Below are 13,241 nucleotides of genomic sequence, written 5' to 3' on the forward strand. Positions count from 1 at the left end.
TTCTTCGGACACCAGGGACTCCACCATCTGCTCCAACACATCTGGTTCCGGGAGGAGGTCGTCCTCCTCTTCCTGGGTTGGATTGAGATCCACAATGAACAACTTGGAATGTTCTGCGACAGGACTATCTTCCAACTGCCTCTTCCTTTGGCTTGTACCTGAGGAGACAAGAGCTGGAAAATCCTTCTCGGTGAAAGGTGCGGGAGTGCTGAGGCCCTCTGCTCTCATGGTCTGGGGAGGGAGAGTGGGCTTTGGAGGGGGGGTAAGGGCACCGACTGAGGAGTAGGGAAAAGAGGTGGAGGTGGTGGAATCCTCAGTGGGGTTGGCCGGGGGTAAAGGGGTTTGGACAGGGGTGACAGGGGGGGGGACCAGGGAGGGGGCAGCAGTTTTCTTACCCTTCTTCCTGGACTCCGTGGCCGCTGGGGCTTTGGCTGGAGCCGCGGTCACCGGGTTCTTGGCCGCCTTGGCCTCTGTGGCTTTGGTCGTAGCTGCCTTAGTCGACGAGGCTGCGACTACCCGAGCCTGGGTCGCCGCAGCCACCCTTGCCCAGGATTTCTCTCGTTGTGGGCAGTCCTTGTAAAGGTGGGCCGCCAGTCCACATAAGTTGCAGGTCATCTTCTTCGGACAATCCTTGGAGCTGTGTCCCGTCACCCGGCAAACCCTGCAGGCGTCCTCCTGGCAGGTCTTCATCGAATGCCCTTTCCCACCACATTTCCTGCAGTTGTGTGGCATGTCCGGGTAGTAGATGAGACCAAAGGAGTTTCCCAGAGAGAATGTCGGGGGCAGGTGCTGAAGGCCGTCCTCGGATGCTAGTTCCCTGTGGAGTCGAACGGTTACTGACCACTTACCCGTCCAGAATCCGCTGCCGTTAAGGATGTGGGATGGTTCCCTCACCACTGTGCAGAAGCGTCCCAGGAACGTGGATATGTCTCTTCCTGGGGTGTGCGGGTTCCGCATGGAGACCGTGATCCTCTTCTCATCCCTCTGTATAGGACAGGATCCTAAAAAAGAATGAAAAGGGGAGTCCGGCATCGCTGCGTTCATCGCCTCCCAGTATCTCCTGCAGGCATTCACCGTGGCAAAGGTTACCAGAAAGATGCCAGTCATGAAGGTCTGGACACTCAGGGTTTCCGCCCTGGAGAAGCCCTGATCCAGAATCATCTTCTTGCAGAACACGTCGCTGGACATGTCCGGCAACCTACCATCCACCGCCTTTAGCTTCAGGGCGACCGTCTGCCGCATCCAAGGCTCCAGGGTTGGAGCCTTTTCAGGCGGCGTCCGGGCTCCCTCCGGCTGGCCGGCGTCGGAGGTAGGGGCCTCTTGGGCCGAAGAAGCCTCTGGATGAGCCTTCCTGGAGGTCCCTGGGTCCTGAGCCTTCTTGGCTGCCTTCTCTGGCTTGCTTGCCATGGCTGGTTCCTGCTTGAGTTCCCGGAGCTGGATCTTGGATTCTTCTCCGGGTGTCTTCTCCCGCTGTGTTCCTCCTCGAAGTTCCTCTGGTCTCCCCAAGTCTTCTCCGAGCCTTCGTCTTCTTGCTTCTTTCTGCCAAGCTCTTCTTCCGTCCGATCTCCCTCTTTCGGTCTCGGCTGGGCTTCGGAGCTTGTCTCCCTGATCGTATCTCGTCAAGTGTAGCTAGCTCAGTTTGTTCTGATAAGAACAGATACTACACTTGATCTTAGCCAAAAGGCCGAGAAGCGATAACCAGAATTGGTTTGGGCCTCGAGTGGCACCCTGGCCTATGCCGGACACATCTTAGGGAGAGAGAGCGAGAGGGAGACAAACCCACGCCTACACAAGACATTTTGTCACCCAAGCCAACCCTTGAAAAGGCTGCTTTGCAGAGCAAAAACAAGAAGAATGGTGCGTTTTGCAGCCGCCGCCCACTGCAATGAATCTGAATAACTCCTCCTTTAGGGCGCAAGCAACTCCCCTCCCCTTGCAGTCTTTCCAATTCACGATACAAAAAGACGGACAGGACAGGTTGCCTGACTTTCCGTCACTGCCACCCTTTGCCATCCTTACCCGTAGAAAGCCCTTTCATCATCCCCAAACCCTAATCTTTTCCCTTTCCTTCCCAGCCCCCAAACCCTGCCCTCTGTACCTTTCTCACCACCCGCTTCCCTTCTCCTGTCATCCCCCTACCACCCGGGAAAAAAAGAGATTGCCCCCTCCTTCCACTAGCCCACCCTCCCACCCAAAGAACAACTTCTTCTGCGCAGCTTGTTTTCTAGGCAGCAGCGCTATTGTGATGTCATCGGGGGGCATTGTGACAAGCCGCCAGTGTTCCGTCTCTTCATGTTGTGCACAGTTCAAACGGAAAATACATCAACAGGCAGACTACAGAAAAGCTTACTATCAAAGGTTAGAGGGGGGCTTTCTCAGAGGGCTTTTTACAGTTTTTCTATTCCCAATTAGCCGTTTAAGTGTACTTATTGAAAGTAGTAATTCTTTCATAGGCCGCCCTTTCTTAGTATTTGACGTTCCTTATATTGCGGTATGAGGCTTCGCAGTAGGTTGCAAACATTCATCACCCATTACTGTCCCCAATTGAGCTCAGAAGCTCAATGTCTATCATGACCTCTCTTTTAGAATGTCCAAGAGCAAGCAAACTATTCCTCCAGGAGAGGGCGCCAACAGACTACTAAAGAGATCATCATTACTCAAAGAAAACCCCAAAAACCAATGCATGATAGGAATAAACAGGTAACTTTCTTTGGAGTGGAAGCGGAGAGATCGCACCAGATGCCAATTCTAGATCTTATCACACCTGTGGTCACTGCAGCAGCAGGTGAATCCACTTTGTCCAAAAGGGATCTATTCCATTCAATTGCAAATGATCTAGATAAGACAGAGAACTGCAGCACGGGGACATAGCCGAGTTGGTCAGGTTGAGTGGTGATGAGTTTGCTATTTGGATGAATAAAGAAAGTCAAAAGTGTGAAAGATAAAAAACAAAAGGAGGAAGTGTGAAAAGTGAATGGGCCAAATTGAGGTGCATATGAAGACGTATGCTTTCTTCCAATTCATTAAATCGGGCTAATATGAATCAGGTGAATTGAGTTCTGCTTTTGGAAACTGGGTTAAGAAGGGGTGCACCGTTCCTGGAGGTACTGCAATACCAGGTCAATGCGTGGAGTGGACAGAGCAAGCTCTTTTTCCATCTCCCTGTTCTAAAAATCCATTTAATATATGGTCCCCAGATAGGGGACGTATCAGATATTAAACTGATAAGAACAGATACTACACTTGATCTTAGCCAAAAGGCCGAGAAGCGATAACCAGAATTGGTTTGGGCCTCGAGTGGCACCCTGGCCTATGCCGGACACATCTTAGGGAGAGAGAGCGAGAGGGAGACAAACCCACGCCTACACAAGACATTTTGTCACCCAAGCCAACCCTTGAAAAGGCTGCTTTGCAGAGCAAAAACAAGAAGAATGGTGCGTTTTGCAGCCGCCGCCCACTGCAATGAATCTGAATAACTCCTCCTTTAGGGCGCAAGCAACTCCCCTCCCCCTTGCAGTCTTTCCAATTCACGATACAAAAAGACGGACAGGACAGGTTGCCTGACTTTCCGTCACTGCCACCCTTTGCCATCCTTACCCGTAGAAAGCCCTTTCATCATCCCCAAACCCTAATCTTTTCCCTTTCCTTCCCAGCCCCCAAACCCTGCCCTCTGTACCTTTCTCACCACCCGCTTCCCTTCTCCTGTCATCCCCCTACCACCCGGGAAAAAAAGAGATTGCCCCCTCCTTCCACTAGCCCACCCTCCCACCCAAAGAACAACTTCTTCTGCGCAGCTTGTTTTCTAGGCAGCAGCGCTATTGTGATGTCATCGGGGGGCATTGTGACAAGCCGCCAGTGTTCCGTCTCTTCATGTTGTGCACAGTTCAAACGGAAAATACATCAACAGGCAGACTACAGAAAAGCTTACTATCAAAGGTTAGAGGGGGGCTTTCTCAGAGGGCTTTTTACAGTTTTTCTATTCCCAATTAGCCGTTTAAGTGTACTTATTGAAAGTAGTAATTCTTTCATAGGCCGCCCTTTCTTAGTATTTGACGTTCCTTATATTGCGGTATGAGGCTTCGCAGTAGGTTGCAAACATTCATCACCCATGACTGTCCCCAATTGAGCTCAGAAGCTCAATGTCTATCATGACCTCTCTTTTAGAATGTCCAAGAGCAAGCAAACTATTCCTCCAGGAGAGGGCGCCAACAGACTACTAAAGAGATCATCATTACTCAAAGAAAACCCCAAAAACCAATGCATGATAGGAATAAACAGGTAACTTTCTTTGGAGTGGAAGCGGAGAGATCGCACCAGATGCCAATTCTAGATCTTATCACACCTGTGGTCACTGCAGCAGCAGGTGAATCCACTTTGTCCAAAAGGGATCTATTCCATTCAATTGCAAATGATCTAGATAAGACAGAGAACTGCAGCACGGGGACATAGCCGAGTTGGTCAGGTTGAGTGGTGATGAGTTTGCTATTTGGATGAATAAAGAAAGTCAAAAGTGTGAAAGATAAAAAACAAAAGGAGGAAGTGTGAAAAGTGAATGGGCCAAATTGAGGTGCATATGAAGACGTATGCTTTCTTCCAATTCATTAAATCGGGCTAATATGAATCAGGTGAATTGAGTTCTGCTTTTGGAAACTGGGTTAAGAAGGGGTGCACCGTTCCTGGAGGTACTGCAATACCAGGTCAATGCGTGGAGTGGACAGAGCAAGCTCTTTTTCCATCTCCCTGTTCTAAAAATCCATTTAATATATGGTCCCCAGATAGGGGACGTATCAGATATTAAACTGATAAGAACAGATACTACACTTGATCTTAGCCAAAAGGCCGAGAAGCGATAACCAGAATTGGTTTGGGCCTCGAGTGGCACCCTGGCCTATGCCGGACACATCTTAGGGAGAGAGAGCGAGAGGGAGACAAACCCACGCCTACACAAGACATTTTGTCACCCAAGCCAACCCTTGAAAAGGCTGCTTTGCAGAGCAAAAACAAGAAGAATGGTGCGTTTTGCAGCCGCCGCCCACTGCAATGAATCTGAATAACTCCTCCTTTAGGGCGCAAGCAACTCCCCTCCCCCTTGCAGTCTTTCCAATTCACGATACAAAAAGACGGACAGGACAGGTTGCCTGACTTTCCGTCACTGCCACCCTTTGCCATCCTTACCCGTAGAAAGCCCTTTCATCATCCCCAAACCCTAATCTTTTCCCTTTCCTTCCCAGCCCCCAAACCCTGCCCTCTGTACCTTTCTCACCACCCGCTTCCCTTCTCCTGTCATCCCCCTACCACCCGGGAAAAAAAGAGATTGCCCCCTCCTTCCACTAGCCCACCCTCCCACCCAAAGAACAACTTCTTCTGCGCAGCTTGTTTTCTAGGCAGCAGCGCTATTGTGATGTCATCGGGGGGCATTGTGACAAGCCGCCAGTGTTCCGTCTCTTCATGTTGTGCACAGTTCAAACGGAAAATACATCAACAGGCAGACTACAGAAAAGCTTACTATCAAAGGTTAGAGGGGGGCTTTCTCAGAGGGCTTTTTACAGTTTTTCTATTCCCAATTAGCCGTTTAAGTGTACTTATTGAAAGTAGTAATTCTTTCATAGGCCGCCCTTTCTTAGTATTTGACGTTCCTTATATTGCGGTATGAGGCTTCGCAGTAGGTTGCAAACATTCATCACCCATGACTGTCCCCAATTGAGCTCAGAAGCTCAATGTCTATCATGAGCTCTCTTTTAGAATGTCCAAGAGCAAGCAAACTATTCCTCCAGGAGAGGGCGCCAACAGACTACTAAAGAGATCATCATTACTCAAAGAAAACCCCAAAAACCAATGCATGATAGGAATAAACAGGTAACTTTCTTTGGAGTGGAAGCGGAGAGATCGCACCAGATGCCAATTCTAGATCTTATCACACCTGTGGTCACTGCAGCAGCAGGTGAATCCACTTTGTCCAAAAGGGATCTATTCCATTCAATTGCAAATGATCTAGATAAGACAGAGAACTGCAGCACGGGGACATAGGCGAGTTGGTCAGGTTGAGTGGTGATGAGTTTGCTATTTGGATGAATAAAGAAAGTCAAAAGTGTGAAAGATAAAAAACAAAAGGAGGAAGTGTGAAAAGTGAATGGGCCAAATTGAGGTGCATATGAAGACGTATGCTTTCTTCCAATTCATTAAATCGGGCTAATATGAATCAGGTGAATTGAGTTCTGCTTTTGGAAACTGGGTTAAGAAGGGGTGCACCGTTCCTGGAGGTACTGCAATACCAGGTCAATGCGTGGAGTGGACAGAGCAAGCTCTTTTTCCATCTCCCTGTTCTAAAAATCCATTTAATATATGGTCCCCAGATAGGGGACGTATCAGATATTAAACTGATAAGAACAGATACTACACTTGATCTTAGCCAAAAGGCCGAGAAGCGATAACCAGAATTGGTTTGGGCCTCGAGTGGCACCCTGGCCTATGCCGGACACATCTTAGGGAGAGAGAGCGAGAGGGAGACAAACCCACGCCTACACAAGACATTTTGTCACCCAAGCCAACCCTTGAAAAGGCTGCTTTGCAGAGCAAAAAACAAGAAGAATGGTGCGTTTTGCAGCCGCCGCCCACTGCAATGAATCTGAATAACTCCTCCTTTAGGGCGCAAGCAACTCCCCTCCCCCTTGCAGTCTTTCCAATTCACGATACAAAAAGACGGACAGGACAGGTTGCCTGACTTTCCGTCACTGCCACCCTTTGCCATCCTTACCCGTAGAAAGCCCTTTCATCATCCCCAAACCCTAATCTTTTCCCTTTCCTTCCCAGCCCCCAAACCCTGCCCTCTGTACCTTTCTCACCACCCGCTTCCCTTCTCCTGTCATCCCCCTACCACCCGGGAAAAAAAGAGATTGCCCCCTCCTTCCACTAGCCCACCCTCCCACCCAAAGAACAACTTCTTCTGCGCAGCTTGTTTTCTAGGCAGCAGCGCTATTGTGATGTCATCGGGGGGCATTGTGACAAGCCGCCAGTGTTCCGTCTCTTCATGTTGTGCACAGTTCAAACGGAAAATACATCAACAGGCAGACTACAGAAAAGCTTACTATCAAAGGTTAGAGGGGGGCTTTCTCAGAGGGCTTTTTACAGTTTTTCTATTCCCAATTAGCCGTTTAAGTGTACTTATTGAAAGTAGTAATTCTTTCATAGGCCGCCCTTTCTTAGTATTTGACGTTCCTTATATTGCGGTATGAGGCTTCGCAGTAGGTTGCAAACATTCATCACCCATGACTGTCCCCAATTGAGCTCAGAAGCTCAATGTCTATCATGACCTCTCTTTTAGAATGTCCAAGAGCAAGCAAACTATTCCTCCAGGAGAGGGCGCCAACAGACTACTAAAGAGATCATCATTACTCAAAGAAAACCCCAAAAACCAATGCATGATAGGAATAAACAGGTAACTTTCTTTGGAGTGGAAGCGGAGAGATCGCACCAGATGCCAATTCTAGATCTTATCACACCTGTGGTCACTGCAGCAGCAGGTGAATCCACTTTGTCCAAAAGGGATCTATTCCATTCAATTGCAAATGATCTAGATAAGACAGAGAACTGCAGCACGGGGACATAGCCGAGTTGGTCAGGTTGAGTGGTGATGAGTTTGCTATTTGGATGAATAAAGAAAGTCAAAAGTGTGAAAGATAAAAAACAAAAGGAGGAAGTGTGAAAAGTGAATGGGCCAAATTGAGGTGCATATGAAGACGTATGCTTTCTTCCAATTCATTAAATCGGGCTAATATGAATCAGGTGAATTGAGTTCTGCTTTTGGAAACTGGGTTAAGAAGGGGTGCACCGTTCCTGGAGGTACTGCAATACCAGGTCAATGCGTGGAGTGGACAGAGCAAGCTCTTTTTCCATCTCCCTGTTCTAAAAATCCATTTAATATATGGTCCCCAGATAGGGGACGTATCAGATATTAAACTGATAAGAACAGATACTACACTTGATCTTAGCCAAAAGGCCGAGAAGCGATAACCAGAATTGGTTTGGGCCTCGAGTGGCACCCTGGCCTATGCCGGACACATCTTAGGGAGAGAGAGCGAGAGGGAGACAAACCCACGCCTACACAAGACATTTTGTCACCCAAGCCAACCCTTGAAAAGGCTGCTTTGCAGAGCAAAAACAAGAAGAATGGTGCGTTTTGCAGCCGCCGCCCACTGCAATGAATCTGAATAACTCCTCCTTTAGGGCGCAAGCAACTCCCCTCCCCCTTGCAGTCTTTCCAATTCACGATACAAAAAGACGGACAGGACAGGTTGCCTGACTTTCCGTCACTGCCACCCTTTGCCATCCTTACCCGTAGAAAGCCCTTTCATCATCCCCAAACCCTAATCTTTTCCCTTTCCTTCCCAGCCCCCAAACCCTGCCCTCTGTACCTTTCTCACCACCCGCTTCCCTTCTCCTGTCATCCCCCCTACCACCCGGGAAAAAAAGAGATTGCCCCCTCCTTCCACTAGCCCACCCTCCCACCCAAAGAACAACTTCTTCTGCGCAGCTTGTTTTCTAGGCAGCAGCGCTATTGTGATGTCATCGGGGGGCATTGTGACAAGCCGCCAGTGTTCCGTCTCTTCATGTTGTGCACAGTTCAAACGGAAAATACATCAACAGGCAGACTACAGAAAAGCTTACTATCAAAGGTTAGAGGGGGGCTTTCTCAGAGGGCTTTTTACAGTTTTTCTATTCCCAATTAGCCGTTTAAGTGTACTTATTGAAAGTAGTAATTCTTTCATAGGCCGCCCTTTCTTAGTATTTGACGTTCCTTATATTGCGGTATGAGGCTTCGCAGTAGGTTGCAAACATTCATCACCCATGACTGTCCCCAATTGAGCTCAGAAGCTCAATGTCTATCATGACCTCTCTTTTAGAATGTCCAAGAGCAAGCAAACTATTCCTCCAGGAGAGGGCGCCAACAGACTACTAAAGAGATCATCATTACTCAAAGAAAACCCCAAAAACCAATGCATGATAGAATAAACAGGTAACTTTCTTTGGAGTGGAAGCGGAGAGATCGCACCAGATGCCAATTCTAGATCTTATCACACCTGTGGTCACTGCAGCAGCAGGTGAATCCACTTTGTCCAAAAGGGATCTATTCCATTCAATTGCAAATGATCTAGATAAGACAGAGAACTGCAGCACGGGGACATAGGCGAGTTGGTCAGGTTGAGTGGTGATGAGTTTGCTATTTGGATGAATAAAGAAAGTCAAAAGTGTGAAAGATAAAAAACAAAAGGAGGAAGTGTGAAAAGTGAATGGGCCAAATTGAGGTGCATATGAAGACGTATGCTTTCTTCCAATTCATTAAATCGGGCTAATATGAATCAGGTGAATTGAGTTCTGCTTTTGGAAACTGGGTTAAGAAGGGGTGCACCGTTCCTGGAGGTACTGCAATACCAGGTCAATGCGTGGAGTGGACAGAGCAAGCTCTTTTTCCATCTCCCTGTTCTAAAAATCCATTTAATATATGGTCCCCAGATAGGGGACGTATCAGATATTAAACTGATAAGAACAGATACTACACTTGATCTTAGCCAAAAGGCCGAGAAGCGATAACCAGAATTGGTTTGGGCCTCGAGTGGCACCCTGGCCTATGCCGGACACATCTTAGGGAGAGAGAGCGAGAGGGAGACAAACCCACGCCTACACAAGACATTTTGTCACCCAAGCCAACCCTTGAAAAGGCTGCTTTGCAGAGCAAAAACAAGAAGAATGGTGCGTTTTGCAGCCGCCGCCCACTGCAATGAATCTGAATAACTCCTCCTTTAGGGCGCAAGCAACTCCCCTCCCCCTTGCAGTCTTTCCAATTCACGATACAAAAAGACGGACAGGACAGGTTGCCTGACTTTCCGTCACTGCCACCCTTTGCCATCCTTACCCGTAGAAAGCCCTTTCATCATCCCCAAACCCTAAGCTTTTCCCTTTCCTTCCCAGCCCCCAAACCCTGCCCTCTGTACCTTTCTCACCACCCGCTTCCCTTCTCCTGTCATCCCCCTACCACCCGGGAAAAAAAGAGATTGCCCCCTCCTTCCACTAGCCCACCCTCCCACCCAAAGAACAACTTCTTCTGCGCAGCTTGTTTTCTAGGCAGCAGCGCTATTGTGATGTCATTGGGGGGCATTGTGACAAGCCGCCAGTGTTCCGTCTCTTCATGTTGTGCACAGTTCAAACGGAAAATACATCAACAGGCAGACTACAGAAAAGCTTACTATCAAAGGTTAGAGGGGGGCTTTCTCAGAGGGCTTTTTACAGTTTTTCTATTCCCAATTAGCCGTTTAAGTGTACTTATTGAAAGTAGTAATTCTTTCATAGGCCGCCCTTTCTTAGTATTTGACGTTCCTTATATTGCGGTATGAGGCTTCGCAGTAGGTTGCAAACATTCATCACCCATGACTGTCCCCAATTGAGCTCAGAAGCTCAATGTCTATCATGACCTCTCTTTTAGAATGTCCAAGAGCAAGCAAACTATTCCTCCAGGAGAGGGCGCCAACAGACTACTAAAGAGATCATCATTACTCAAAGAAAACCCCAAAAACCAATGCATGATAGGAATAAACAGGTAACTTTCTTTGGAGTGGAAGCGGAGAGATCGCACCAGATGCCAATTCTAGATCTTATCACACCTGTGGTCACTGCAGCAGCAGGTGAATCCACTTTGTCCAAAAGGGATCTATTCCATTCAATTGCAAATGATCTAGATAAGACAGAGAACTGCAGCACGGGGACATAGCCGAGTTGGTCAGGTTGAGTGGTGATGAGTTTGCTATTTGGATGAATAAAGAAAGTCAAAAGTGTGAAAGATAAAAAACAAAAGGAGGAAGTGTGAAAAGTGAATGGGCCAAATTGAGGTGCATATGAAGACGTATGCTTTCTTCCAATTCATTAAATCGGGCTAATATGAATCAGGTGAATTGAGTTCTGCTTTTGGAAACTGGGTTAAGAAGGGGTGCACCGTTCCTGGAGGTACTGCAATACCAGGTCAATGCGTGGAGTGGACAGAGCAAGCTCTTTTTCCATCTCCCTGTTCTAAAAATCCATTTAATATATGGTCCCCAGATAGGGGACGTATCAGATATTAAACTGATAAGAACAGATACTACACTTGATCTTAGCCAAAAGGCCGAGAAGCGATAACCAGAATTGGTTTGGGCCTCGAGTGGCACCCTGGCCTATGCCGGACACATCTTAGGGAGAGAGAGCGAGAGGGAGACAAACCCACGCCTACACAAGACATTTTGTCACCCAAGCCAACCCTTGAAAAGGCTGCTTTGCAGAGCAAAAACAAGAAGAATGGTGCGTTTTGCAGCCGCCGCCCACTGCAATGAATCTGAATAACTCCTCCTTTAGGGCGCAAGCAACTCCCCTCCCCCTTGCAGTCTTTCCAATTCACGATACAAAAAGACGGACAGGACAGGTTGCCTGACTTTCCGTCACTGCCACCCTTTGCCATCCTTACCCGTAGAAAGCCCTTTCATCATCCCCAAACCCTAATCTTTTCCCTTTCCTTCCCAGCCCCCAAACCCTGCCCTCTGTACCTTTCTCACCACCCGCTTCCCTTCTCCTGTCATCCCCCTACCACCCGGGAAAAAAAGAGATTGCCCCCTCCTTCCACTAGCCCACCCTCCCACCCAAAGAACAACTTCTTCTGCGCAGCTTGTTTTCTAGGCAGCAGCGCTATTGTGATGTCATCGGGGGGCATTGTGACAAGCCGCCAGTGTTCCGTCTCTTCATGTTGTGCACAGTTCAAACGGAAAATACATCAACAGGCAGACTACAGAAAAGCTTACTATCAAAGGTTAGAGGGGGGCTTTCTCAGAGGGCTTTTTACAGTTTTTCTATTCCCAATTAGCCGTTTAAGTGTACTTATTGAAAGTAGTAATTCTTTCATAGGCCGCCCTTTCTTAGTATTTGACGTTCCTTATATTGCGGTATGAGGCTTCGCAGTAGGTTGCAAACATTCATCACCCATGACTGTCCCCAATTGAGCTCAGAAGCTCAATGTCTATCATGACCTCTCTTTTAGAATGTCCAAGAGCAAGCAAACTATTCCTCCAGGAGAGGGCGCCAACAGACTACTAAAGAGATCATCATTACTCAAAGAAAACCCCAAAAACCAATGCATGATAGGAATAAACAGGTAACTTTCTTTGGAGTGGAAGCGGAGAGATCGCACCAGATGCCAATTCTAGATCTTATCACACCTGTGGTCACTGCAGCAGCAGGTGAATCCACTTTGTCCAAAAGGGATCTATTCCATTCAATTGCAAATGATCTAGATAAGACAGAGAACTGCAGCACGGGGACATAGCCGAGTTGGTCAGGTTGAGTGGTGATGAGTTTGCTATTTGGATGAATAAAGAAAGTCAAAAGTGTGAAAGATAAAAAACAAAAGGAGGAAGTGTGAAAAGTGAATGGGCCAAATTGAGGTGCATATGAAGACGTATGCTTTCTTCCAATTCATTAAATCGGGCTAATATGAATCAGGTGAATTGAGTTCTGCTTTTGGAAACTGGGTTAAGAAGGGGTGCACCGTTCCTGGAGGTACTGCAATACCAGGTCAATGCGTGGAGTGGACAGAGCAAGCTCTTTTTCCATCTCCCTGTTCTAAAAATCCATTTAATATATGGTCCCCAGATAGGGGACGTATCAGATATTAAACTGATAAGAACAGATACTACACTTGATCTTAGCCAAAAGGCCGAGAAGCGATAACCAGAATTGGTTTGGGCCTCGAGTGGCACCCTGGCCTATGCCGGACACATCTTAGGGAGAGAGAGCGAGAGGGAGACAAACCCACGCCTACACAAGACATTTTGTCACCCAAGCCAACCCTTGAAAAGGCTGCTTTGCAGAGCAAAAACAAGAAGAATGGTGCGTTTTGCAGCCGCCGCCCACTGCAATGAATCTGAATAACTCCTCCTTTAGGGCGCAAGCAACTCCCCTCCCCCTTGCAGTCTTTCCAATTCACGATACAAAAAGACGGACAGGACAGGTTGCCTGACTTTCCGTCACTGCCACCCTTTGCCATCCTTACCCGTAGAAAGCCCTTTCATCATCCCCAAACCCTAATCTTTTCCCTTTCCTTCCCAGCCCCCAAACCCTGCCCTCTGTACTTTTCTCACCACCCGCTTCCCTTCTCCTGTCATCCCCCTACCACCCGGGAAAAAAAGAGATTGCCCCCTCCTTCCACTAGCCCACCCTCCCACCCA

At 48.0% G+C, this 13,241-nt stretch overlaps 1 protein-coding gene, 7 non-coding genes and 1 pseudogene across 8 annotated transcripts; all 9 read right to left on the minus strand.

Annotated features, from left to right (window-relative positions):
• Positions 1 to 24: 24 nt before the first annotated feature.
• Positions 25 to 1,319, minus strand: LOC142282406 (uncharacterized; the record flags this gene model as incomplete). Its single annotated transcript, XM_075332978.1, has 2 exons — positions 25 to 158; positions 396 to 1,319. Coding segments are annotated over 2 exons (1,058 nt in total), but the record flags the coding sequence as incomplete, so codon positions are not given.
• A 273-nt stretch (positions 1,320 to 1,592) lies between these two features.
• On the minus strand, positions 1,593 to 1,696 carry LOC142282501 (U2 spliceosomal RNA; annotated as a pseudogene).
• A 1,386-nt stretch (positions 1,697 to 3,082) lies between these two features.
• LOC142282441 (U2 spliceosomal RNA) lies at positions 3,083 to 3,273 on the minus strand. Its single transcript, XR_012744353.1, has one exon. It is a non-coding gene; the product is annotated as a U2 spliceosomal RNA (small nuclear RNA).
• A 1,387-nt stretch (positions 3,274 to 4,660) lies between these two features.
• Positions 4,661 to 4,851, minus strand: LOC142282442 (U2 spliceosomal RNA). Its single transcript, XR_012744354.1, has one exon. It is a non-coding gene; the product is annotated as a U2 spliceosomal RNA (small nuclear RNA).
• Positions 4,852 to 6,238: 1,387 nt separating this feature from the next.
• Positions 6,239 to 6,429, minus strand: LOC142282443 (U2 spliceosomal RNA). Its single transcript, XR_012744355.1, has one exon. It is a non-coding gene; the product is annotated as a U2 spliceosomal RNA (small nuclear RNA).
• A 1,388-nt stretch (positions 6,430 to 7,817) lies between these two features.
• Positions 7,818 to 8,008, minus strand: LOC142282444 (U2 spliceosomal RNA). The gene has a single exon (XR_012744356.1). It is a non-coding gene; the product is annotated as a U2 spliceosomal RNA (small nuclear RNA).
• A 1,387-nt stretch (positions 8,009 to 9,395) lies between these two features.
• LOC142282445 (U2 spliceosomal RNA) lies at positions 9,396 to 9,586 on the minus strand. Its single transcript, XR_012744357.1, has one exon. It is a non-coding gene; the product is annotated as a U2 spliceosomal RNA (small nuclear RNA).
• A 1,387-nt stretch (positions 9,587 to 10,973) lies between these two features.
• LOC142282446 (U2 spliceosomal RNA) lies at positions 10,974 to 11,164 on the minus strand. Its single transcript, XR_012744358.1, has one exon. It is a non-coding gene; the product is annotated as a U2 spliceosomal RNA (small nuclear RNA).
• A 1,387-nt stretch (positions 11,165 to 12,551) lies between these two features.
• LOC142282447 (U2 spliceosomal RNA) lies at positions 12,552 to 12,742 on the minus strand. Its single transcript, XR_012744359.1, has one exon. It is a non-coding gene; the product is annotated as a U2 spliceosomal RNA (small nuclear RNA).
• Positions 12,743 to 13,241: the final 499 nt, after the last annotated feature.

The sequence above is a fragment of the Anomaloglossus baeobatrachus genome, unplaced genomic scaffold (assembly GCF_048569485.1).
Source record: "Anomaloglossus baeobatrachus isolate aAnoBae1 unplaced genomic scaffold, aAnoBae1.hap1 Scaffold_509, whole genome shotgun sequence".
NCBI lineage: Eukaryota > Metazoa > Chordata > Amphibia > Anura > Aromobatidae > Anomaloglossus > Anomaloglossus baeobatrachus.